This window comes from Ascidia mentula, chromosome 3 (assembly GCF_947561715.1).
Source record: "Ascidia mentula chromosome 3, kaAscMent1.1, whole genome shotgun sequence".
In the NCBI taxonomy this organism is placed as follows: domain Eukaryota; kingdom Metazoa; phylum Chordata; class Ascidiacea; order Phlebobranchia; family Ascidiidae; genus Ascidia; species Ascidia mentula.
Genome location: NC_138568.1, coordinates 2663910 through 2691699, shown reverse-complemented (window position 1 = coordinate 2691699; position 27790 = coordinate 2663910). Strand labels below are relative to the sequence as shown.

The 27790-nt window shown below is 36.5% G+C and overlaps 1 protein-coding gene across 18 annotated transcripts in view; it reads right to left on the bottom strand.

Moving 5' to 3' along the window:
- The window catches only part of LOC145893895 (uncharacterized), an 87784-nt gene that overhangs the window by 59171 nt on the left and 823 nt on the right, over positions 1–27790 (bottom strand). For 12 of the 18 annotated variants that reach the window (XR_014401526.1, XR_014401527.1, XR_014401529.1 and 9 more), the window contains exons 2-17: positions 26698–27328; positions 26404–26493; positions 26287–26346; positions 23798–25587; positions 23546–23725; positions 23126–23287; positions 22911–23066; positions 22596–22649; positions 22203–22358; positions 21335–21496; positions 19787–19948; positions 19462–19617; positions 19132–19185; positions 18757–18912; positions 17224–17385; positions 15556–15717 (exon numbers count right to left, since the gene is read on the bottom strand). Coding sequence is in view for 13 of the 18 variants with exons in the window: in XM_082982281.1 (XP_082838407.1) it covers positions 15556–15717; positions 17224–17385; positions 18757–18912; positions 19132–19185; positions 19462–19617; positions 19787–19948; positions 21335–21496; positions 22203–22358; positions 22596–22649; positions 22911–23066; positions 23126–23287; positions 23546–23725; positions 23798–25587; positions 26287–26346; positions 26404–26493; positions 26698–27328 (4293 nt within the window). In the remaining 5 variants the exon portion in view is untranslated. The remainder of the gene's footprint in view (positions 1–15555; positions 15718–17223; positions 17386–18756; positions 18913–19131; positions 19186–19461; positions 19618–19786; positions 19949–21334; positions 21497–22202; positions 22359–22595; positions 22650–22910; positions 23067–23125; positions 23288–23545; positions 23726–23797; positions 25588–26286; positions 26347–26403; positions 26494–26697; positions 27329–27790) is intronic. The other 6 variants (XM_082982280.1, XM_082982283.1, XM_082982272.1 and 3 more) reach the window with 5 other exon arrangements.

The window sequence follows — 27790 nt, the reverse complement described above, 5'->3', positions numbered from 1 at the left end:
AAAGAAATATTAATTTCGAGCGAATTTTGTAACGCATATTAATATGCATTGTCATAAATCCGCAAAAACTTTTTTCATAGGTCGACAGGAAAGATAATTCTACTATTGTTGGAAAGCTCTTTAAAATTCCTTTACAGCGATACCTAACTTGTGCGCGATTTCTTGGGGGAAATATGTTTCCCGACCGAATATTAAATATTACCGTCATAACAAAAATCAGTCTTTTGCATATAACTTTGGCTACAGTTCGACGGGAAAGACAATTCTACTACCATTGCAAAGCTTACACAAATACCTTTCCAATGATCCCAAACTTGTCCTTTCATTCGTGGGGAAATATGTTTATCAGCCGAATATTGTTCATAACCACGGTCCCCAAAAAACAGTTTTCCGCTCATAACTTTTTTTCTAGGCACAACAGGAAAAATAATTTCACCACCATTGTAAAGCTCATTGAAAAACCTTTCCAACGATACCAAACTTGTCTTCTAATTAGTGGGGGGAATATGTTTACCGACCGAATATTAATTATGACCGTCATAAAAAAATCAATCTTTCACTTGTAACTTTGGCTACAGTTCGACCGGAAAGACAATTTTACCACCATCATTGTATTTGTGTAATATGTATAAAAGTATTTTATTTGAATCCGTTCGCAACAGACGCTGCACAGGTAAAGACTGGCCTGACATTATAAGATATGGGATAAAAACCAGTAACCCGTATTGTAGTTTCGTTGTAATCGATCAGCACTGGAACCAGAAACGCACTTCCATGCGGTATTTTAATTGTAAAATGCGGATGTTGTGGCATCTGGTAATAGAGATGACATACCGTCAAAATACGTTTTGCAAAAAGCAAGAAATGCGGCCATTAAAATCGATGTACCACCGGGTAATGAGGTGGAGGCGCTTATTTCGATTCAAGATAAGCAAAAGAGTTCTGTTTCGCATGAGAAGAATAAACTACTCGGTACTTTACAACACGTTAACACGTCGCCTAGTATAATGCTGTGGTCCCAACAATCTTTGGAAATATTTCACGATCGAACTAAGGACGACATAATGTACATCGACGCCACCGGAAGCGTTGTAAAAAACAAAAAAAACATTCGCATTTCTACGCCTATGAAATTGTAGTAAGAAATCCCTCCAAAGGCACCGCACCTTTAGCTGTTGCGACATATGTCACCAATAGGCATAACGTCACTTCGTTACAAGGACACTTTATTACAAAGTTAATTGCGCGCTGTGTTGTTACCAAAAGTTGCAGCCTAACAAAAACGAATTACAATGCAAGTGCACGTAATAATACATTGCACATTTTGCTGTCGTAAAAAGAGCAGTGGATATTGCTTTCCGTTTTAATCAATTTAAAACAGTTAAAACCCAATTCCGCATTACGCTTCAGCAAGTGTTGAAAATTGTTTATCCAACAGTATTTGCACAAACGAAGCAACATTGCCGAATTTTCATGAGAAGGGGGCTGTAAGTTGTGAGACTTGGGCACAGAATTTACTCGCCCTGTTGCATTATTTTTTTACTTCGTAAAATTAACACAATGTTACTTTGTGCTATATTGTGATATCAACTGTGAGATCAAAACGTGTACATGTTATTAAATTATCTGTGGAAAGCTGAACAAACACTTGGTTGCCAAACTCGTTGAAGTAACATTTGCGTAAATCCTCTGTAGCCGTAGGTTAAGGCAGGTTTTGCAAGTTAGGTTTGCGGCGACTGAGAATGTAGGGTCTGTTCAAAAGAAAATGGAACTTACAGTATGTGCACTAACTGCCGAAGTGAAATATTGGCGTCGTGCATGTTGTTATAGATTATAAACCTTAAAAGCGCAAGCACTCGTCAGCATGTACAAATATGGTATACAACGTAATAAGATGGAGAAGAGCTCGCAAAGCTACCTGCTGTTGGCCGTTCAATTAAAGTTGTTTGAAGAGGTTGGAACCGGTTGGTCGTTTGACGAAAAAGCAAGAGAATAAAATAAATGGGATCCCATTTGGATGAAAAACTACACAAACGTCACCCAGGAATCAGGTTTATCACAATAGGTAGTGGTAGTTGGTAAAATACAAACAAACATCATGTGATCATACCAACCCATCAACAACGCACAAATACTAAACGACCGAAACTTTCGGTAGCCAAAGGACTCACGTTTGCAGAGCGAAAACACGACGTATATCTGACCCCTATGACTTTTCAAAAACACCTACCAATGACTACCTTTGTCACGATTGGTGTAAAAAGGTTTGGTTATCCCTGGTAAAGAAAATGTATTCTACGAAGCAGATCTAACACAATCGTCGCGGTAGTTGGGAAAAAAGTGCGATTTCCGCATCATGTGATCGTAACAATTATTCAACAACGCAAGTACTTTTACAAACAAGGTCTGGCGCTAAAGCGGTGTTCTGACACCACTGGGTAAATATGTGCAACATTAAAATATCACGTAGGCAGAAAGTTGAACGACCGAGGCACAAAGTTTCGGAAAACATTCGCCCTCTCTGCTTTTCCACGCGAACGAGCGTTGTCGGTTTTGGCTGCGTGAATTTTAACAGGAACAAACATACATCATGTGATCATAGCAATCAATCAACAACGCACAAGTACTAAACGACCGAAACTTTCGGTAGCTGAGTGTTTTTGTCCCAAATGGGTAAATATTCTCTACAATAAAACATCACGTAGGCAGTAAGTTGAGCGACCAAAGTTGATATAAAAATATTTTATAGTTATCACGAGACAATTGTGATATTTCCACTTCAAAACCCCACACCAACATTACTGGCAAGATGATATAACTCGTCACTTATACAAGAGAAGTTCTCAACATGCTTCGATGTTTGTTGACCAGATGAGGTTGTTCAAAGAGATTGGGAACCGGTTGAATGTTTGAAGTTAAAACAAACGTCCCGATAATTTATCTGTGAAGAAAACTACACAAGCGCCATTTACGTCAAGAATGTGATCAAAAAAATAAATGCTTGGACGACAAGTTTTTTTAGTCCAAACATCACACAAAATACACTGGGTCACTATATAGGATTGTACTATTATCAAGTCATTTAACTATAATTGTTGTTCAAACAATATGTACACAAGTTATATAACTTTGAAACACATAAGGTCGAGGTATTTTTTTCAATCAAACCACGATTGGTGTAAAAGGTTTGGTTATCCATGGTAAAGAGAATGTCTTCTACGAAGCAGATGTGACACAGGTGGTAGCGGTAGTTGGGAAAAAAGTGCGATTTCCGCATCATGTGATCGTAACAATTAATCAACAACGCAAGTACTTTTACCAACAAGGCCTGGCGCTAATTGTCGTTCTGACACCACTGGGTAAATATGTGCAGCATTAAAACATCACGTAGGCAGAAAGTTGAACGACCGAGGAACAAGTTTTGGAAAACAATCGCCCTGTCTGCTTTTCACGCGAACGCGCGATGTCGGTTTTGGCTGCGTGAATTCCAACAGGAAAGTGGCACATTCGTGCCACCAAGTTTATAGTACAGAGTTTTGTTGGTGGACATTTTCCAACAATCAAGACCTTGTTGGAATAACATTTTGACGTTAGCGTTGTGTAAGCGATGAACTTAGAGGTTAAGTGTCGCCTATGATAAACAAACTGGTCAAACGATTGTTGACAAAAACAATATTCCATTCTGTTGTCTTAGTTGGGGCATTAAATCCAGAGCACCTATTAACTTGGTGACATAAGTTTTAATAGACGATTATAGAAGCATCAGATAATGTTTTAAATGCATACATTTAAATCCTAGCATTGCAAACAACAGTTTTAAAATTCAGCCTTACCAACAAATGATTGAAATTGTGTTTAAGCTGCAGACAGATGGCCACTGTTTCGACCTAAAAGGTCTCATCAGTGCAGCTGATAGTCACGCACTATTGGTTGAGCTTGCTTGGCCGTAATGTTTCCACCTTGTTTGCTCCGTAAGGTTGCACCTAGTTTGGTGCCCAACGGATGACGGTGACTGTATAGTCACCACAAAGTGGAAGTCTTTGGTTGGCCGTTTGGTCAGCAAAGTCGTCTGATAGTCACACCAGCTGCACTGATGAGACCTTTTAGGTCGAAACAGTGGCCATCTGTCTGCAGCTTATACACAAATTCATATTATTGGCTCCACATTGCTTATCAAATGATTGAAAGTTTAATTGAGAAACAAATTATCAACAAACCAACACACACAGCACCCTTATCTAACTTGTCAACTCTTGACCACATTTACACTGATGACTTTTGAAACAACGTCACCCCGGGAATACGCGACATATCTGATCATATGCCAGTATTTGCAGTAGTACACATCACAATTAGAATTACACGATACCAAAACTCCACAATCTGACATATGACAATATTTTATTACAGAAAAAAAGCAATGCTACTGCCACTTAAAACTAGTAATTTAACAACAAATCAAACACACAAATTTCGTTCTGGTATTTTCACTGTCTAAAATAGTCGGTCTAACAACAGCTTATTGCATGCCATAATTTATAGATATATTCAAAGGGCAATCATTAAAAAACGTATTATACAAGTGTGCATAAAATTAAAAAGAAAAAAAATAAATCTTTAAAAAAACATGCTGGTTTACTAATTCTTTTCACACAACAATTACCTTTATTTATGCAACAATGTTTGTTGCACCTGTTTTAACAACAAAGAGACGACAAAACTTTTTTTTCAGTCGACAAAACTTCAAACGCACAAAACTTTTCCCTTTCTTAATGAATTTCAATGATTTTCACACAACTCACAAAGAATGGCATGTAGTGTAAAAAAAAAATAATGAAATAGAAGTCAATGAAAAAACTGTCAGAAGATGCTTGGCTCGCAGATTTTGCCTTGTTGTAGACATAATGAAACAGATGTACGCACTAAATGTCAAGCTTCAAGAACGAGATGAAACTGTGAGTCACCTTTATAATCCGCGCAATATTAATTAGCTAATGCATTAACATACAAAATCCTCTGCGCAAAAAAACAAACTTTCCAATCTGGTGTACTATTGTACACTAGACACAACGTTTTGCATCTAATTCCTTGAGTCTTGGCATAATCAATTGACTAATTGCAATCAGGAACTGCGCAGTGCTTTATACCCATTTTGCATACCAAACAAACCTTTCTTAACCTCAGAATGCAAACTCTTAACCACAAAACATCCCTTTTTCACCGCACCAAGTGTCATTCATGCGCGACGAGAACAATGAGTTGATTCCCAGGTAGTGCAAAGACTCCTCTTTTTTTGTTTCTTTATTCTTTTGCAGAAACCTCGTCACTCTGCATCAGAGTATATTAAGGTTAAACCGAACCATAGTTGAACTTTCTTTGTATAGTGTTCTTTGGTAAAATGCATTCTCAAGTCATCCATTGTATTTCAGTACAAAACATTGCATAAAGAAATTCACAGGCCATGTTTGTTTGCAGAAATAAAACAATTTAATTTTGCATTAAACTTTGTTATTTATTGTTATTCTTTGTCAAATTGTAATTACGTCGCGTATGCAAGGACTCACGTTTGCAGAGGGAAAACACGACGTATATCTGACCCCTATGACTTTTCAAAAACACCTACCAATGACTACCTTTGTCACGATTGGTGTAAAAAGGTTTGGTTATCCCTGGTAAAGAAAATGTATTCTACGAAGCAGATCTAACACAATCGTCGCGGTAGTTGGGAAAAAAGTGCGATTTCCGCATCATGTGATCGTAACAATTATTCAACAACGCAAGTACTTTTACAAACAAGGTCTGGCGCTAAAGCGGTGTTCTGACACCACTGGGTAAATATGTGCAACATTAAAATATCACGTAGGCAGAAAGTTGAACGACCGAGGCACAAAGTTTCGGAAAACATTCGCCCTCTCTGCTTTTCCACGCGAACGAGCGTTGTCGGTTTTGGCTGCGTGAATTTTAACAGGAACAAACATACATCATGTGATCATAGCAACCAATCAACAACGCACAAGTACTAAACGACCGAAACTTTCGGTAGCCAATGGTTATTGTCCCAGTAAATATTCACTACAATAAAACATCACGTAGGCAGGAAGTTGAGCGACCAAAGTGGATATAAAAATATTTTATAGTTATCACGAGACAATTGTGATATTTCCACTTCAAAACCCCACATCAACATTACTGGTAAGATGATTTAACGCGTCACTAACAAGAGAAGAACACAACGCTTCGATGTTTGTTGATCAAAGAGATTAGGAACCGTCACTAACAAGAGAAGAACACAACGCTTCGATGTTTGTTGTTCAAAGAGATTAGGAACCGGTTGAATGTTTGAAGTTAAAACAAACCTCCGGATAATTTATCTGCGAAGAAAAACTACACAAGCGCCATTTGCGTCAAGACTGAGTGCAACAAAAATAAATGCTTGGACGAAAAGTTTTTTTGGGGGTCCGACATCACACAAAATACACTGGGTCACTATATAGGCGTGTACTGTTATCAAGTCAATTAACTATAATTGTTGTTCAATAAATATGTAAAGAAATTATTTGAATTTGAATCATGTTGCGTCGAGATATTTTCTTTTAAGAAGTTCGGTGTGAAAAGGTTTGGTTATCCCTGGTAAAGAAAATGTATTCCACGAAGCAGATCTTACACAGGTGGTCGCGGTAGTTTGGAAAAAGTGCTATTTCAACATCATGTGATCGTAACAATTAATCAACAACGCAAGTACTTTTGCAAACAAGGTCTGGCGCTAATCGGTGTTCTGACCACACTGGGTAAATATTTGCAGCATTGAAACATCACGTAGGCAGAAAGTTGAACGACCGAGGAACAAGTTTCGGAAAATATTCGCCCTGTCAGTTTTTCCACGCGAACGCGCGATATCGGATTTGGCTGCGTGAATTCCAACAAGAAAGTGGCACACCGGCGACATCAAGTGTCAATAGTACAGAGTTTTGTTGGTGGACATTTTTCAACAATCAAGACCTTGTTGGGTTAACATTTTGACGTTAGCGTTGTGTAAGCGATGAACTTAGAGGTTAAGTGTCGCCTATAATTAACAAACTGGTCAAATGATTGTTGACAAAAGCAATATTCCGTTATGTTTTGAATAACTTCGGTGCGTCCCCTTTCCATGCCATCACTCAATGTCGATTGGACAAATATCTGCATTCAATCGTGTTATGGCTTTTAGTGAGACCTGATGTGATACTTCACTTCAAAACCCCGCAGCACGATTGGTAAGATGATTTAACGCGTCACTAACAAGAGAAGAACTCAACACGCTTCGATGTTTGTTGACCAGATGAGGTTGTTCAAAGACATTGAGAACCGGTTGAATGTTTGAAGTAAAAACAAACGTCCCGTTAATTTATCTGTGAAAAAAAACTACACAAACGCCATTTGTGTCAAAAATGTGACAATAATAAAATAAATGCGAAGACCAAAGCCTCCAAAACCGGGCCGACAAGTTTGTTGGTCCCAACATCACACAAATTACAGGATGCAACTGCAATATTTCACAAACTACGCCTCCACACGACGCGTGCACTGGGTCACTGTATAGACTTGCACTGTTTTTCAGTATTTTAACTGTATTTGTTGTTCAATAAATATCTAACAAATTACATAACTTGAAAACACGAAACGTCGAATATTTTTATTAATCAAACCACGATTGGTGTGAAAAGGTTTGGTTATCCCTGGTAAAGACAATATCTTTTACGAAGCAGATCTGACACAATCGTCGCGGTAAGTTGGTTAAAAACAACAGCTTTAACAACGTGTGATCGTAGCAATAAATCAAAAGCACTTTTACCAGAAATCCAGACGTTTATTGGCGTTCTGACACCACTGGGTAAATATGTGCAGCATTAAAACATCACGTAGGCAGAAAGTTGAACGACCGAGGCACAAAGTTTCGGAAAACATTCGCCCTCTCTGCTTTTCCACGCGAACGCGCGATGTCAGTTTTGGCTGCGTAAATTTTAACAGGAACAATCATACATCATGTGATCATAGCAACCAATCAACAACGCACAAGTACTAAACGACCGAAACTTTCGGTAGCCAATGGTTTTTGTCCCAAATGGGTAAATATTCACTACAATAAAACATCACGTAGGCAGTAAGTTGAGCGACCAAAGTTGATATAAAAATATTTTATAGTTATCACGAGACAATTGTGATATTTCCCCTTCAAAACCCCACATCAACATTACTGGTAAGATGATTTAACGCGTCACTAACAAGAGAAGAACACAACGCTTCGATGTTTGTTGACCAGATGAGGTTGTTCAAAGAGATTGGAACCGGTTGAATGTTTGAAGTAAAAACAAACATCCCAATAATTTTTCTGTGAAGAAAAACTACACAAGCGCCATTTGCATCAAGAATGTGATCAACAAAATTAAATGCTTGGACGAAAAGTTTTTTGGGGGGTCCGACATCACACAAAATACACTGGGTCACTATATAGGCTTGTACTATTATCAAGTCAATTAACTATAATTGTTGTTCAATAAATATGTAAAGAAATTATTTGAATTTGAATCATGTTGCGTCGAGGTATTTTCTTTTAAGAAGTTTGGTGTGAAAAGGTTTGGTTATCCCTGGTAAAGAAAATGTATTCTACGAAGCAGATCTTACACAGGTGGTCGCGGTAGTTGGAAAAAAAGGGCGATTTCCGCATCATGTGATCGTAACAATTAACCAACAACGCAAGTACTTTTACAAACAAGGTCTGGCGCTAATCGGTGTTCTGACACCACTGGGTAAATATGTGCAACATTAAAATATCACGTAGGCAGAAAGTTGAACGACCGAGGCACAAAGTTTCGGAAAACAATCGCCCTGTCTGCTTTTCCACGCGAACGCGCGATTTCGGTTTTGGCTGCGTGAATTCCAACAGGAAAGTGGCACATTGGCGACATCGAGTGTCAATAGTACAAAGTTTTGTTGGTGGACATTTTTCAACAATCAAGACCTTGTTGGAATAACATTTTGACGTTAGCGTTGTGTAAGCGATGAACTTAGAGGTTAAGTGTCGCCTATGATAAACAAACTGGTCAAACGATTGTTGACAAAAACAATATTCCGTTATGTTTTGAAACAACTTCGGTGCGTCCGGTTTCCATGCCAACACTCAATATCAATTGGACATTTATGAAAATATCAGCGTTGAATCGTGTTATGGCTGTGGTGGAAATACTTCAAAAAAAAACGTTAGAAGCCAACAATGTTAATTTACCCTTTGTGTCGCTGACCCACACTTTTAAATCAAATTAGATAAAGGTATCTTTATGGAGGTGGGGGTGGGGCTTTTTTACTTTGAAGTGGAAAAATATAAAACGAAAGTGATATTTTACTAAAGTTCGTAAAAGCCTGATCTTTACAACGCGCAACAAACGCGAGCTTTGTTTTACAGAAGGAAGCTGGAAAGTATAAGACAACCTTCTACTCATAAAACACCCGCCCAGAGAATCATCAACCAGTAAAAGCAAACTTTCCCATTCCGAACAACGAACTGTTTGGTGACGAAGTAAACAGAACTTTTACCTGCGAAACGAACATCTGATGATGGCGACAAAAATCCACAACGTAATGTCAATAAAGTCAGCGAAAGAATTATTCCTTGCATTTAATCAATACCGCCACCAGTGACAGGAGTGCATTTAATAAGCTTAAGGTTCTTAGCAACTGTTGCCAACTAATAATTTTCTAGTTTTTTAAGCAGTGTATTTTTGCTCAACATGTTTCCTACAAACAATTTCACAAAAACAACAAAATAAATTATTTCAATGGCAGATTTGCATTCGTGGCAACCGGATTCGGCCGCTAAGCTGGGTGATCAGACCTGGTATTGGGCCGCGTTCACCCAACTACAATTCATTTACTTAGTACAAAATTACATTACATTGTAACCGTTCACCTTCAAACGTTGCTGCTTTTCCGGTTACAAATAAGATACGCTTAAATAACAACTACGTGAGAATGTATATATGTTGGCTTAGTGCTGGATTAATTATTGAAGGAAACATGGCACATGTCTTAATTGAGGCCTTAAAATCTAGGCTACATAAATAACTTTATGACCAAAACAAGAAACCTCTTTCGCTACAATTCGAAAAGCATCCTAATCAAAACTTATACTAATTTAGTTATTAAAACAAAAATATATATATCTCCCTTTTGTAGTGTATTCTATATTATATTGTAGTGTGTAACTTAATTGCGATATTCCCTTTGTATCGTGTTTTGTATATTTTGTTAATTATGTCACATAATCCTTATTTGCGCTTGTGTGTCTTTATTACTCTCGCCTGCCACCTTGACAAGATCGCCCCACTGCACGGGTCCTTAGGAACTGTTAAGGTTTTTTATGTTGAACAAAACCTTTGAAACTTCAGCACTTTCCGTTGGAGGTTACTCACAGAATATTTCACGGCTTGTGGTAACGTTTATTACACCTATATTATGTATTAGAACTCTACACGTCTTCACGCTACGAGTAAACCCAACACACCTACTGTAGAGTTGATTTTGCAACGAATTTATCACCAATATTAATTAGTGCCAAAATGTCATATTATTATGTTCCTGGAGCCGACCTGAACCGAACAGAGTGTGATGAGTAAACTATGTCGTTTCTGATGACGTTGGCAAAATTATGATCATGCAAACGCGAGCTGGTTTCTGCCTTCAAACAGAGGAACAATATGGTAGACCTGGACTCTGCTGCACCACCTTGTGGCTAAATTTTTTTTTTCGTTTTTTCTGCCACGCAAAAATTCCTGCCATGCAAAATATTGAATTCCTGCTACACCACGTTGTGTGAGGAAAAATATCTTCCCACAAACTTACACTAGATGTCGTGCTAAACAACACATCGAGTAAAAATAATGCTGGGTGACGTCAGTCAAGCTTATTAAGCAGAAAGCCAGGATATTACAAAAAAAAAACATTAAATGTTCAAATATTTACAACATAAACCTTCCACTTCCACCCGTTATAACTTCATCAAATCCATAGATAGATACAGATTTGTTTGAAGTAAATATAAAAAAAACGTGCGCCGATAAAACCGAACAGTAGTTGGTGGAAGATCGGTTGTTCTCGTCATCAAACATTTTAGTTACGAACATAAAAAAATCTTCGTTCAAAAACCAACAAAGGGTTGTCAGAATTCACGACATAATGTATCAGAAAACAATGTAATGTGGAAATATTCGATTGTATTCAGTCAAAAATTATGTAAGTCGCACGTAAAAGTTGAAAGTAATGTTTAGTGCGGAAGTAAAAGCATTGTCATAAAATCTGTCGTTCAAAATTGTTAGGAAGGCGGATAACTTTGTACGATCAACCTCTGTTGACAGATTTACACAAGAGAGAAATAAAGACGAAACTCAGAGCAGGAGACAAAAATATTCGTGTTTCAAAGACGTCCTTGATTGTAAGAAACACAAACAGTAAAACTTGGCGACAATTTCAAGGAAACCAGATACATAGAGACGCATTTATATGTTTGGCAAAGAAGTAAAAATGAGAGTTATGAAGACAAACGGTATTAATACGTACATTGTAAATACATATAACACACAGAAGTTGGATAAAGCACAGAAAAATATGAAGAATATTTACGTATTTGGGAATGTTTCGTTTTCTTGATATGAAGTAGAAAGGTTTATTGGTGAGAAGTGACAGAAATCCTTGTTGATTCTGGCAGCAAACAGCCTGAAATAATATATTGTTACTTGTCGTTCAACAGAGCTCGGCGCACTGAGTTTTTAAGATTTTTGTGAACTCCAAATGCCGTACATGATTTTTGATAAATGAAAGTTTGCAAGCACCCATATTTCACATTTGGAACCGACCACCGAAAATGTCGCAAATGCAATAAATACTTCGGTAAAACTATCATTTAAAGTAAAAATGTTAAAACGCTTCTGGTACTGTAGGTCAGTTGGCCCTTAACCAAACAATGGTTTCCTAAAGATACAAACGAGACAGACTCTGATGCATCACCTTGTGGTTAAACATTTGCGGAAAATGCGCCAGTAGGTGGGGCAAGAGATTTTTCCGGGTTTTAAAGCCGATGGTTCACAACCAACAAGGAAGTGGAAATATTCAAACTTCACGTTTTATCGATGAAACGTCATTAAGAAAACTTCTTACCGGTTTAGGAGGAAGTTGATCTCCACAAAATAATTCCAATCGATCAATCATATTTACTTGCATTTGTTAAACCCAAATATAAGGGATGGATTGAAGTGGAGAGTAGGAGTTAGAGATTCACTTCTTAGTCATATATCAAACTAGTCATATGTCCAATCACAAACATTCAACTTTGGCTTCTACAATACAACGGATTGGTTATTTCATACATCGTTTAACTATAATAACAGTAGTGTTGATGAAGGTTTTGTTGTTATTTAAAATTATTTCATGAGGCAAATATTTTGTGACGTGTACTTATTTCCATAAACGCAACATCCTCTCAAACATAATAAAACACTTCTATTCAGTTAAGTTTGTTTGTGTGATTTTAAATCTTAAGCCACATAAACTAAATATAGGTATTGAGTGATGTCGACTTTTTTTTATATTAACCCAACGGTGGCAACCAGAGAATTGCACATGCAAAGCTTTGATACAAGACAACCCATGAGGTAAACATATTGTTGTCATGTTAGTATCACACGGCAATGATAGTTTGTACGTGGAACAAAGAGTTTTCACACTTACAGGGTCTGGCATGTTCCGAAATCTCTCTTCGAAGTCGTCATCTATGTATCCACTGCCGACTGCAAGTACATCTTGTATATTGTGAACACACTTGAGTAAGGTTTCTGCCGCATCACCATATATAGCATTATGCCACAGATTCAAAATCATTATCTAGAAATAAAAGGTGGAAATAGGAAATTATGTTCAGACAAATGTGACATTAAATGTTTAAAACAAATATTATTGCAAAGTGCGTTTAGCGAATGGCCACCCTCGTTCGTTTCTGTGGCGAAACCAAGATTCCTCGCCTAAAGGTGACGAAGGGTGTGGTTGAGTTGTTATATATTTTGCAAGGCCTCCAGGTGTTTAAACGCCCGCCTGTCAGACCGCGTGCTTTGGTTTCACATCTCAAAGATCGTACAAGAGATGCGTTCGATGCTGGAGGTGTGACCGCATACCCTGTGCTGACTGCGACGGCGGGTACAGCGTTGTCGCAACATGTAGCAGACACAGGTGAATTTAGGAGAAACGACAGTTTTGGATAAAAAAATTACAAGTTTAAACAGATGTTTATTAAATAAATGCATGCGAATTCATGAGGTGAATGTCAAAAAGCAGACATTTTTTTCCTCCAGTGTATCGAAACCTGTTAAACTCCCAAGCACTGGCGTAGAGTACAGGGTACAGGGGTGTTCGGCTTTTCATCGCGTCTTTTCGGCTTTCGCGGGTTTAAACCGCATCAAAAATGAAGGCGCATTTCTCTTCTGATTAAACTCAGAAAGGTTCTTAACACGCGGTTTCGCTTGCCTCGTATTCGCGATCTACAATAACGCAACACAAGCGAAACGTTTGTGACGAACGTGTGGAAGGAAGAATTCATCGTTTCTGTAGAGAAAATTGAATATCGAGTTCGTCGCGAAAACATTTATTCAAAACCACGTCCAGTTTTTAGACCACATAAATGGCCGGCCAAAAAGTTAAAGACCCTATAACTTGTATATTATGGCGTGCAAACGACCTTCTGAGGTTAGCATTATTTACTCGCCGGTGATGTGAGAGACTCTACGCCTCTGCTCCCAAGGCATTTTAATGCTTTCATCTTGGTAAATATTTGTGTTAAATTACGTCATTATTTACATTCTTGTTTGTTTTTAATGACATCGTTGTAAGTCTTGCAGCTTCTGCGATACATTAATTCTTAAGTTTCGTGCACAAACACAAAAATCTGAAACGTCATAGACTTTACTTTGATTGTCTAGTGTGCTTGTGGAGACGTGTGGTTGTACGTTGATGCGCATTTTCGGATTGCTTACACCCTTCGTTGCTCTTTTTCCCATCCCCTTTTTTGTGTTTTTCGCGCTTTCTTATATTTTTCGTGTTGTTTACATTTACACACTTTGTCCTGAAAAAGGTCGATTGCATGACGGCAGACACGTCGATCAATTAAATTTTAACACAAGAGCTTCAAAATTGATTAAATAATGCTCACTTCGAACAAAAAATTTGTTTAACTGAATACATTTGTGTAGTAAAATTGATGCATAGTTTTTTCATGTTAGATTGCCGGCTAATAGATATTGCTTGGGAGCCTGGGTCTCTAGTACCCCCAGCATCTGGATACGAATATGTGTGTTGTTATTGTTAACCTTACCTATTTCTTTGAATGTGTTTATTTGACTTTTCTTTAGGGTTCTATTTTCTTTCTTTGTATTTGAATTTATTGCATGAGTGATTTTGTTACGTGGCAACATGCATGAACTGTCACTGATCTTTCTCAGTTGGTGTTAGTATTTGTTTGTGTTAGAGTGGAGTTATCTACTTGTTAGCCTATGTTTGTGTTAATGCTTTATGTTTCATTCTATTTGAATAAGGTCTAATATAATGTTATAAACTGTGCACATGTGTGCATTTGTTGGATCCATTGACTTCAAGAATAAGATAAGTTTTCGGTTATCATGAGACACAATAAGTAAGGTGTCATTGGAAATGCATTGTTTGAAGACAACATGAGTATTTTTAACTGAAACTACTACGTAAAAATGTTTCCGGACACGTGAATTAGCAATTAGTCATGCATGAAGGTTAATAATAGGGCCAAACATTGCCCGACCCAAATACTAAGAAAACCTGATAGGGATTCGTGCCCAGGATGTCCTGTGGTCAACCCCGGTGTGGTCAGAAAAAGAACATGGCGCCAACTTAGTAATACATTTCTAACTTTGGTTGCAGTTGCTTGCAATGCCACAAGACCCAATAAAATCAAATGGCTTATTACAAGGAATAAACAAAATCATTTAAGATTTTCAATTGGCCCTTCTGGGGTTTAATAAAGGGGAGTGTACAAATATTGCGTAGGAATTTTTGTATTTTGCGATTTTGTTATACCTTAATCGCTTGCCTTTAATATTTTTTCAATAATGGACGGTTTGTGCTACTGTGTTACGTCAACGAAAACTGAAACGCGTATTTTGCGGTGTTGCGTGCGCCATAGTTTTATTTGCTTAAACTACTAACAAAGTTGCCATCAATATGATGTAACCTGTTATAATACAAACCCAGAAGAAGTTTAAATGTTCGTGTTACAAGTTATCGTGAAATGTTAATCATTAGTGCGGAACGCTTTTGTCGACAAAACGCTTTTAGATTCTGCCAAAATGATGACAGATTTTAAACCAAGGTAGTGTAACCAGTATTTTTGTCTAAAAAAAACTCCATTTTTAAGCATAATAAAGCTAGGTGTGGAAAACGATTCCAGATCATCCAAGTGTGTCGTGACCCAAAAAAGTTTGGAAACCACTGGTCTAACATACAACTTACTGGTTTCTTAAGTTGTGATATGGAATTTGCAATCGTACAGATTCCACCACTTGTCATCCCACAAAACTCCAGAGACAGAAACTCAATCCACTGAATACATGAAGCAATAACAGATGCAGTTTCATCATCAACTAGGTTCCCACGAACATCAAACAACTTCATCTGAAACAAATAAAAAAATGCTGGAATCAATTTTTATGTCAACAATACATCATTGTATGTATTATGACGCCACAAGGGCAGAACAATCACATGGTGAATTTAATCTTTTAGCTCCGGTAGCTCAGTCAGTTAGAGAAAGAACCCGAATTACACGTTGTAGCGCTCACTTTACCGCATTATAACGAAGCGGATTAATTTCCTTTCTTTTGCCGGGTTTCTTTTTTGCTGATGTTGCGTGGACTCTTGCAGTCATTCATAAACTTTGTCAATGCAATAAAGCAGTACAAGGCTTCAGTGTCATCCCAAATTACACATGGCTCCTTAGTAACACGTTTGAATGACTGCATGAGTCCATGCAACACCAGCAAAACTTAGTAACACATTTGTGACTTGGGTTGCAGTTATATGCTTGCATTTCCACGGGACCCAATAAAATCAACCAACTTATTACAAGACATAAACAAACTTATTTTTGAATTCCCCCTTTTAGTTTTGTTTATGAAGGGTAGTGTACAAATTTATGTTCAAGGAATATTCGTATTCCTATGTTGAGCTTTTGTATTACTGTTACTTGTGATAGAGCTTTACATACTACCAATGCCCGCGACTGCGCTATTTTTCCAATAAAAGACGGTTTGTGTAACTGCTTTGCGGTGGTGCATGCGCCATAGTTTTATTTGTTTTACTTTGAAGTAAGGTCTTTAATATATTTGGAACCAAATACAGATATGAATGAATACGCATTTTTGTAGTCAATGAAAATTGTAACTAAAACATCATTTTTTTATCTGAAGTTGCCCGATGCCACCCTAAGTAAATTTTAAATGCTCAAAGTAATAGTTATTGCTTGGAAGTCTGCACTAACTGGATCCAAACATTAAAATTTGTTAAAAAAACGTTTTTTTACACAAATAACGATGTTGAAGTCCGAAGTAATCAATCAGAATGACTTCAAACACATGCCTTTTCACGCTTTTGCTTTGGGGGCGGCGTCACTTTCAATCAAGTGCCAAACCACTTTCCGCTAAACAGTTATTTTAAAAATATCTCGAAATTTCAAGAATTTGGTGCAGATTAGCGTAAGAGTAATTAAAATCAGTAGAGATCCCAGATAAAGCAAACAGCGTGAAATGCCCGGTGTTTGTAGTCATTCTGATGAAATACTTGGGACTTTAAAAAAACTCAACATTGTAATTTGTGAGAAATTACTGCTATTAAAGTTTCCATCAATATTATGTAACCTATTGTAATATAAACCCAAAAGTTTGAATGTTCGTGTTACAAGTTATTGTAAAATGGTAGTCGTTGGTGCGGAACGCTTTGGACGATAAAACATTTTTTTATTTTGCCAGAATGACGATAGAGTTCAAACCAAGGTAGTGCAACCAGTATTGTTGTTTTAATTTAACTTTTTTGAACATAATAAAATTAGGTGTGGTTCCAGATCATCCAAGTGTGTCGTGACCCTAAAATGTTTGGAAACCACTGGTCTCACATACAACTTACTGGTTTCTTAAGTTGTGATATGGAATTTGCGATCTTACAGATTCCAACACTTGTCATCCTACAACTCCCCAGAGACAGATTTTCAATCCACTGAATACATGAAGCAATAGCAGATGCACTTTCATCATCAACTGTGTTTCTATCAAGATACAACGCCGTCAGCTGAAACAAATGAAAAATTCATGGAATCAGTTTTTATGTCAACAATATCATTGTATCAATTATGACGTCACAGAGACAGACCGATGACGGGGTAAATTTATTTGTTGAGCTACGGTAGCTCAGTCAGTTAGAGAAAAGAACCCGAATTACACATGGCTCCAACTTAGTAACACGTTTGTGACTTTGGTCGCAGTTATATGCTTGCAATGCTGCGATACCCAATAAAATCAAATGGCTTATCACAAGAAATAAACAGACTTATTAAAGTTTTGGATTAGCCCTTCTAGGTTTGTTAAGTGTACAAATATTGTATCAGAATTTTCCTATGTTGATCTTTTGTATTACTGTTACTTGTGAGTGATCGAGCTTTGCAAACAACCAATGCCTGCGTTTGCGCTATTTTTGCAATAAAATATGGAATGAGTAACTGCATGTCAGTACCAAAACAGTAACGAATGTTTTGCGGTGGTGCATGCGCCATAGTTTTATTAGCTTTTACCAATCGAATCCGGTAAATTGCAAACTTGCCAAGCTTTTTTATGTGGTCAGCCGGTAAATTTTGTGCAATTATGCGATTAGGCGGTATGTGATTCGCTGAAGTATTTTCTTAGCAAAGGATAGGCTATGGTTCAGAGTTTACGAGCCCTATGCAATTAACCACATTAGCCAATTACAAGGATTCGTACCTTAGAAGTAAGGCCTTGGAAATATTTGGACAGAAATAACGATATGAATAAATACACATTAACGTAGTCGATAAAAATACAAACAAAATATTTTACATTTACAGTTGCCCGATGCCACTCTATTGACTTTTCCTAAAATTATTGTAAAATTAAATCCACTTAAAATTTGTTGCACGGCAATGATTACCTAGGCGATTATGTTGCAATGGCATCGAACTCACCATACAACTGACCCATGGTTATAGTTGTAAAACGCTTACCTATAATAAATGCCCTACAAGTTTAGCAGCTTGTTACTCTTAACATGTGACCCTTGTCATATAAGTTCGATTTTAAATTTTGCTCAACCTTTCTACTGTCAAAATTAATTAAATCACTGTTACTTGTAATGGAGCTACACAAACTACCAACGTCTGCGTCGGCCCAACTATTGCAACAAAGGACAAATTGTGTAACTGTGTTACTGAAAACTAAAACACATGTTTTGCGGTTGTTTCGTAACTGTTTCCGCCTAAATATTCATTTCTGTCCCTGCACATGTAATCCAGGAGTTCGCAAAGCAAAGCAATATATAATCAAAGTGCTATGCTCAATCATTTTCAGTGGTCATGGTTTTGCAATAGCATGTTGCAATACTCTCTGTCTGGTTTTCTTTTAATAACTTATCCACACAAGAAATACATACCTTGTGTTTTATAGCACCCACAACTTCCTGGATTGCAAAGTTACTGACTTTTCGAATGGCAAGGAAAAGTGTTGGAGGAAACAAATGAATAACACAAGACAAAGCACAAGCTTCTCCATCGCCATCCACTTTAAGCTGGTTTGGGATGGAATCAACCTGTGAACAATCAAATAAGTTGAGCTGAGTTTTGGGCAATTACTACTTGATAAATAATGTGACCACATCACAAAAAAAAACAACCCTACATCTAACCACTTTTATCGTATCAACTTTCTGTGGACAAGTAGAATTATTTGCTCAAAGTTAAAGAACATTATTAAAAAAGATAAAGTTAATGCACATTTTGAGAAAAACAACACAATAAATTTTCCAAACCTCAAATGTCGATTCAATATACTTTTCAACCAATATTTCTGGCTCCATTGAACCCTGAAACAAGTATTTATTTATCACAGCATAAAAATAATTGTTGGAATGAGAAGCAACAACTATGTCAAAATTTTATTTCTTTTAACCATCAAGACATCATATATACTTTATGCTACATACATGCTTTTACTGACATGGTCATACTATAATCATGCAACTTTGGTATCTTTAGATTGATAAAATATTGTTTCATAAAAAATACTACCCTGGATTTTTAAAGAAAACTATATTCATAATAATTGTTGCTGATTTTGTTTTATTGCAATGTCACTTTACCTTTATTGTATCTGGAAATACATCAACTTTTCCACATGCTTTTATTCCTTTTTCTGATATTTTAAACTTTGTTACAATCAGCTTTTTAACATGGTTGAAAAGCAATTTTGCACAAGATACTGAAATTGGAAGTCCATTGATATCAAGAGAGGCCACCTAATTAAAAAAACAAATGGAAAATTCAGACATTTTTGCCTTTGTACAGCTGTTAATATAACTTTATTTCAACACCCCAATAACTTTTGTGTTGCAAACGAATCCAGAGCATCCAAATGTGTTGTGACCCTAAAAAGTTTGGAAACCACTGGTCTAACATACAACTTACTGGTTTCTCAAGTTGTGATATGGAATTTGCAATCTTACAGATTCCACCACTTGTCATCCCACAACCCCCCAGAGACAGATCCTCAATCCACTGAATACATGAAGCAATAGCAGATGCACTTTTATCATCAACTGTGTTCGAACCAAGATCCAACGATGTCATCTGAAACAAATGAAAAATTTCTGGAATCAGTTTTTATGTCAACAATATTATTGTATTAATTATCACGTCACAGAGGCAGAACAATCACTAGGTTAATTTAATGGTTGAGCTTTGGAAGCTCAGTCAGTTAGAGAAAGAAGCCGAATTACACATGGCTCCAACTTAGCAACAGGTTTTGAGTTGTGTCAACATTTTGGTTAACCACATAAATCGCTAAAACTAAGTGCAACTATCTGGATTATGAGTCTTTCAATTTAAACACTCATCCTCGTAATCAGGCTTAAACTTTGTGTATCAAATGCTGTAGGCAAACTTGATTTTTCTTAAAATTGTAGTTTATAATGTGACCTTAAAAATTAAATTCACTAATCCAGTGCAACGCAAGGGAATCTAGAACATCCAAGTGTGTCATAACCATAAAAATTTTGGAAACCACTGGTCTGGCAATTTTCACAATAAAAGATGGTTTCTGTAACTGCGTTACATAACTAAAAACTGACATGCATGTTTTTCATCAGTGCATGCTCCATAGTTTAATTTGAAGTCAACAAAAATACAAAGAAAAATATTGTTTTCTCATAAAGTTGCTCAAACCAACCCTAAGCAACAGTTATTGTGTTAACAGATATTGCTTGTGAGTCTGGACCTACTAGATCCCACTCCCCTAAACCTAGATACGACCATGTATGCTGGTAACAGAAGCAAAAAATATAGAACATGTCATTCAACAAACTGTTTGAGTTTAAAAAACGAGTTCACATTGGAACATGAATACGTCGGGGTGATATCATTTTTTGATAGTTCCATTTAAAACGAGAACCGGGGGCCTCTCCGCACAAACGTTTACTGGTAACCGACTCATTCCAACAGTATCTGTTGTTTCGGTTCCCAAACCCCCATCGCCCACAAGCGTGCTGTACTGCGTGCACTGTATACAAAAGCGGAAACCATAGTTACAGAGGAAAGCTTAAAAAACGAGGTTGGCAATGTGCAAAGTGTGCTTTTAGCGAATGGCCACCCTCATTCGTTTCTGTGGCGAAACCAAGATTCCTCTGATAAGCAATGTGGAGCCAATAATATGAATTGTGTATAAGCTGCAGACAGAAGGCCACTGCTTCGACCTAAAAGGTCTCATCAGTGCAGCTGATGTGACTATCAGACGACTTTGCTGACCAAACGGCCAAGCAAAGACTTCCACCTTGTGGTGACTATACAATCACCGTCATTTGTTGGGCACCAAACTAGGTGCAACCAAACTTGGCCGTTTGGTTTCTCTTCTTACTTTATTTTAACACTACAACTTTTGTGATGCAAACGAACCCAGAGCATCCAAATGTGTCGTGACCCTAAAAAGTTTGGAAACCACTGGTTTAGCATACAACTTACTGGTTTCTTAAGTTGCGATGTGGAATTTGCAATCTTACAGATTCCACCACTTGTCATCCTACAACCCCGTAGAGACAGATTCTCAATCCACTGAATACATGAAGCAATAGCAGATGCACTTTCATCATCAACTGTGTTCCCACCAAGATCCAATGACGTCATCTGAAACAAACAAAAAATTGCTGGAATCAGTTTTTATGTCAACAATATCATTGTATCAATTATGACTTCACAAAAGCAGAACAATCACTTGGTGAATTTAATCGTTGAGCTCCGGTAGCTCAGTCAGTTAGAGAAAGAACCCGAATTACACATGGCTCCAATTTAGTAACACGTTTGTGATTTTGGTCGCAGATATATGCTTGCAATGCCACGAGACCCAAAAAAAATCAATGGCTTATTACAAGAAATAAACAAAAGAGTTTTGCAGGTATTTTTAATGGGAGTGTACAAATAGTTTTTTAATTTACTGTTACTTGTGGTCAAGCTTTTTGAACTACCAATGCCTACAATAAAAGTGCAATAAAATAAAAGAGAGTTTGTTTTGCAGTTGTTTTGTAACTGCTCAGGTCTAAATATTCATTTTTGTTGCTGTACATTCAATTTCCAAGAATTTGCAAAGCGAAAATTTACAAAATAAAAGAAATCAATTGGGTCAAAAGAGCACAAGCTTGTGAAATTGCCCGCAGATTTTTAGTTTAAACGTTTTTGAACTTTTCACGCCATAAACACTGTTTCTCCTGGGTTCTTGCAGTACCAAAAAGCAAACTTTGTTTTATTACAATGACATGTTAACTTACAAAACAGGCTACCTAGTTTGATTAAAAAGTTTATTAACTTGGTCAGTAAAAGAGATGTGCAGTCATACCTGTTGCTTGATTGCACTGACAACTTCTTGGATTGCAAAGTTGCCGACTCCACTCACACAAAGTTTAAGTGTTGGAGGAAATAAATGTAAGACACATGACAAAGTACAAGCTTCTTCGTCACCATCCACTGTAATCTGGTTTGGAATGCAATCAACCTGCAACCAATCAAAAAAGCAATTCCCACTACATAGGTAAATAGACCACGTCACAAAATCAAATTTAATTACTAAAAAATACATTAAAATTTCTTAAAAATTTTGCAATGAAATTTTTTCCTATTATCAGATGTTTGTGGTCCAAGTAGAATTATTTGCTTAAAGCTAAAGAACGTTATTAGAAAAGATCAAGTTAATGCACATTTATAGAAAAATAACACAATAAATTTTCCAAACCTCAAATATCGATTTAATATACTTTTCAACCAATATTTCTGGCTCCATTAAACCCTGAAAAATATTTATTTAGCAAACATAAAAATGAATGTTGGACCAAGAAGCAACAACTATGTCAAAAGTTTATTTCTTTTAATCATCAAGACATCAAATATACATACTTTCACTGACATGGTCATACTATAATCATGCAATTTCTGTATCTTTTGATTGATAAAATAAATTTTCATAAAAAAAGTACAAATCGGATTTTTAAAGAAGAGTGTATTCATAATAATTATTGCAGAAATTTGTTTTATTGCAATGTCAATTTACCTTTATTATATCTGGAAATACATCAACTTTTCCACATGCTTCAATTCCTTTTTCTGATATTTTAAACTTTGTTACAATCAGCTTTTTAACATGGTTGAAAAGCAATTTTAGACAAGATATTGAAATTGGAAGTCCGCTGATATCAAGCGAGTCCACCTAATAAATAAAACATAAACGTAAAAATTAAAATGAACATATTTTTTTCAAGAACTTACTGGTTGGTCAAGCTTGGATATTGCTGTTGCAAGTTGTGTCATTGAAGTACAGCTTACTTTGCACCCACTTAATGAGAACTGCTCTGAAACTTTTGCACATGAAGCCAATGCATTTGCACTTTTATCACCAACTGTGAAACCAATCAGCACCAGTGATCGCAACTAGAATAAATATAATATATTGTGGTTATGAAGTACATATGTACACAGTAGTGTAGCACAAACAACTTTGTACACTAGTAGCAATTGCATTTATGACAAAATCAGACAAATATGTTGTTTGCAGGTTTAAACTGATATTCAATGTAGTAAAGAGCTTGTGCCACATACTGAATGGAATTTTATTAAAAACATTTCTGCATGATAGTTACAACAACAATATGATGTATCTTAAATTTAAATGAAATTTAATTTACTTACTTTTGCCTGGTTAGGCTGTGTAAAATGTTCTGCAAATCTTTCAAGAAATTTGTCGGTGTCTGATTTTTTAAAAATATCAATTTTCCCAGCATCCACTATTAATTGTCCCTTAATAGCTGAGCAAGTATTGGCCAAATCCTTTATTACTTGATTGGTTGATTTATGGCTGATTGAGAAGTCCTGACATTAAACCAAAAATATTTGTTACATGTTGTTAAGTTTTGGTTATATTAGATCAAGTGATTATTCTACCTGAATATTGTGGCATGTTTGATTTAACAAAACTTCAAAACTTCCATGATAAAATTTACAACTTTTTGACACTTGAATGTTAGAAGACTGTTTTGTATTACTAAATACACCACCAATGCTATGAGCATCAGTTGGAAGTATGTTTCCTGTTAAAGTAAACGTTTCTGGCAACAAACCAAGATTGTCAGTGTAAAATGTTGCATCTTCCACTTCATGCAACCATGAGCAAATTTGCAAAAGTTTTTTTCCCTTAACTTTAGCTTTTTGTAGTTGTTTATGGCAGAACTCCTTGAGTAGGTTTTTCTTTTCAGTCATTTCTCTACAATTTGTGTCACTGAAACACACTTTTGCAACTTTACTAACCTTGTCATTGCAAAGACCAAAAACAAACTTTGTAACAACTTCCCATCTGTTTGTTTTAAGCTCAGAGAGTAGTTTGGAAAACTCGTCAACACTTACAAAAAAAACAAGGTAACAAGCAGCAAAATATTCTTGCCAAATTAAATGCGAGAAGTTGCTCATAATTTCAGAATCCAAAATCTTCATGTTCCAATTCTCCTCAGTTACAAATATTGCTAGAATTCCACTTAATGTCTTTGGCTCAATGCCTACTTCTTCCAGGTCATCAGAAGAAAAAACAAGCTTCTGATTCTTAAATCCATTCCATGCTAATCTAGCTATTTTGTTTAAATATTCTTCAACTTTAATTTCTATATTTTTTCCCCTAACAAAGTCCTGCTTAAAATAGTACTTGAATCCATTTGCAAAAACATGAGTAAGAGAGTGAAATCGACCATCACCACCCTCTTTAAGACTTTTCCAAATGACAAAAGCAATAAAAATGCATTTTGCTGGGACATAGCAAGAATATGAAAAGTTTGGATTGCCTTTAATGACATTCCAAACATCAGCACCCTTATCTCCACAAATCTGGTTGCAAAGATTTTCTTGGGATTTTTCATTAAGGCCCATAACCTCAGCAACAAACAATGGTCGACATTCAGGATTAATAGAGAAAAAATGCTTCTGTCGTGAAGTGAAAACTTTTTTTGCGTCTGTGAGCAGGTTACCCCTCATAAGACCATATATATACTGAAGAGGTTCATTTTCCTTTTCAAGATCAACATATCTGTATTCTAAACTCCAATCTGCTGCAGCTTCATCCAGGCCATCCATTGTAATAAAAATATGTTTTATGTCAAACAGCCACTGAAGAAGTGAATCTTCACTGAGTTTTTTAGCAGGACATTTGTTGTAAGTGTACGGTAAGGAATTTTTAAGCAGAAATCTGGCAAAGGTTGTGGGGGTTCTGAAGTCGATGTGTTTCACAGAAATATAGAAACAATATTGGGTTTCTTTAACATTCTCCATTGTACCATCCATTGCCTTTTCAGTTATTACTTTGGATAGTGTGGTTTTCCCTATCCCTGGCTGTCCAATTAATGCTAAATTATTTGCAAATTGAAGCTGGTTTCTACCTTTTGCTGCTATTTCTGCTCTTGCAAACAGTTCTTCGACTGATACTTTACTGTCCTGTTTTAAATATATTGTCTCATAATCTTGATTCCTGTTGTAATGTCCATCTTCATCGCTGTATTGTGGGATGACTGTTTTCTTTCTACGCTTGTTTGGAGGTTGAAATCCTGAAGGGTAAACTTCTTTTGATGGATGATCTGTGATTTCCAGTGGACAAACTTCAATTTGTTGTTGGGTTAGAATTAGAAAACCCTTCGTTTGGCATTGCTCTTTGGCTGCTTCAAACAACAAGTTTTTCATGACATTTTGCTCATCTGAAATTAAAGCCAAAAAACGTTTTTAAATTTTGGGTTCACGTTGAGACCATCACAAACCAAGCTATGATAAACTGCCTGATATGGGACAAGTGTCGGTGGCTTAAGTCACAAATTATAATACTTTTGGTGCCTTAGGTGTATCAGCACATCTTATGGAATTATTTGTTTAGTTGAAGTAGTTTTTTGACTGAATGTTTAAGTGGAAAAAACCCAATTAGTTCTTTGTATTCTAAAGATTAACTATTGTTTAAAAATCTACAAAGTTTTTGGTGATGTTTAGTTCTGTTTAAACATACAAAGCAATTGTGGAAAAATAAATTAATTCAATTTAAAATTGGGAGAACATGCATCTGTTTAAATAAAGCTAAAAATGGCAATGCATGTACCAGACAGATGAATAAAACGGTTATTCAAGCATAAAAGTGACTTTTCAGGATGACAGAACTTGTCCAATACAGTAGCAGCATTGTTTTAAAAATGACAAACACTTTTTTTTTGATGGCTTAATAGTATATATATAGTTCAAACTATGTCTTTTTTCATGAGGTGTGGGACACAAGGAAGTAAAAATACATAAAAATTTGTCAATTTGTACAGTGTGTGTCTACTGTGTACAAATTTGCAAAATTTGCTTGTGTTGGCAACTGTTGCAGAAATGCAACAAACATTTACCAACCGACAAAACAAAACTTTCACCTGGACTGAGACTGAGGGGTGTTGATGATGTCAAGTTTGGACCACTTGTATAATGTTGATCTGAATTGTTTAAATTTTATCAGAAGGAAACTTAACCACATAAAAAATTGTACATACGTAAATCGCCTCGTACTAGGGTGGCATTTTGAGCACCAACAATGCTTTCCTGAATAATGGCTGATTGTGCTGATACAATTTGATGAAAACCTGTGATGAAATTAAGTGGTTTTGAATCCACAAAAATTAATTGCGCATGACTTGTAAAAAATAGCATTGCTTTGTACACAACATGGTGAAGTAGTTGTGAGTTAACACTGCAAAACGATAATCTTACGTTGTTTCTTTAAAAATGCAATATTTTTTCACAAACAGACAATCCACTTTTTAAGAAAAGCTAATTAAATTCTTCACCTTCAAGGTTTTGGGTTTCATTGTTCATTGTTTGAAGGTTGTGGCTCATTAGTGCTCTGTCATTTGGTGGATGTTCCCTCTGATTTACACCAACATTTTCCACACAAGATTGTTGTGTTTGCTGCTCAAAATTCTGATTATGGCCATAGAATCGTTGCTGCAAATCGTGTGGTTGGTTGTGTGTGTATACTGTGGTATTACGTTGAGGAGTGATTTGAGGGTGAGAAGGCCTCAACACTAATTGGTGGCTTTGAGCTGGATGGGAATTCCCCCATGCTGGTGGATAGTGTTGGTTGTAGAATGGATGCGACCCATAATGTTGGTGAGGTGAATATCCTGTGGGATTAGAGTAAGGTTGTGGGGGGTGGGAATATCGAGGGTGGCAATTCTCCAATTGTGATGGATGGCTTTGAGGTGTTGCATGTAGATGAGATGTTGATGGTACACTAAGCTGATGAGAGGTTACATCCTGGTTGGGTTGACAAACAGCGAATTGCTGGGGTATGTGTGGGTGTGGAAAGTATTGGGTTTGGGTAAAAGCTGGTACATTGGTCGCCTCTGGGATTTCTTGACCTTGTTGTGTTGATTGTTGATTGTTTGTTTGCCCAGCATCAAAAAGTGAAAACGAACCCTACAACCACATACAGTCACATAAAGTTTTCATTACTAGCAAACTTTAGAACAAAGTGACAAGGCCTTGATTCCATTAGGACACTCAATGTTGGTTTCTACAAAATCTTTCATAATGGTGTTTGAGTCCAGCAAAAATGTTCATGAGAATAATTACTACACATAATGTTACTGATACAAGCACAAGTAAAAAAGTGGCAACATGTATTTCAAGTAGTCATGCATACAATGGGCTGGATTTTGCAAGATATAGTTTCACCAAAAGTGCCTCTGTTGGTGCTTTCCTGCTCACATTTATAACACATAAGTTGACATTCAGGACATGAACTGCTACAAATTATGAAATGTCACATTCAACAAGCATTACAAAATATTTTCAAATGAGCCTTTTTTATTATTTGCTCTAACTCTTACGGCTCCAGATCATTTTTGCGAAACTGGTTCTAGAATCCGAGATTTTGGA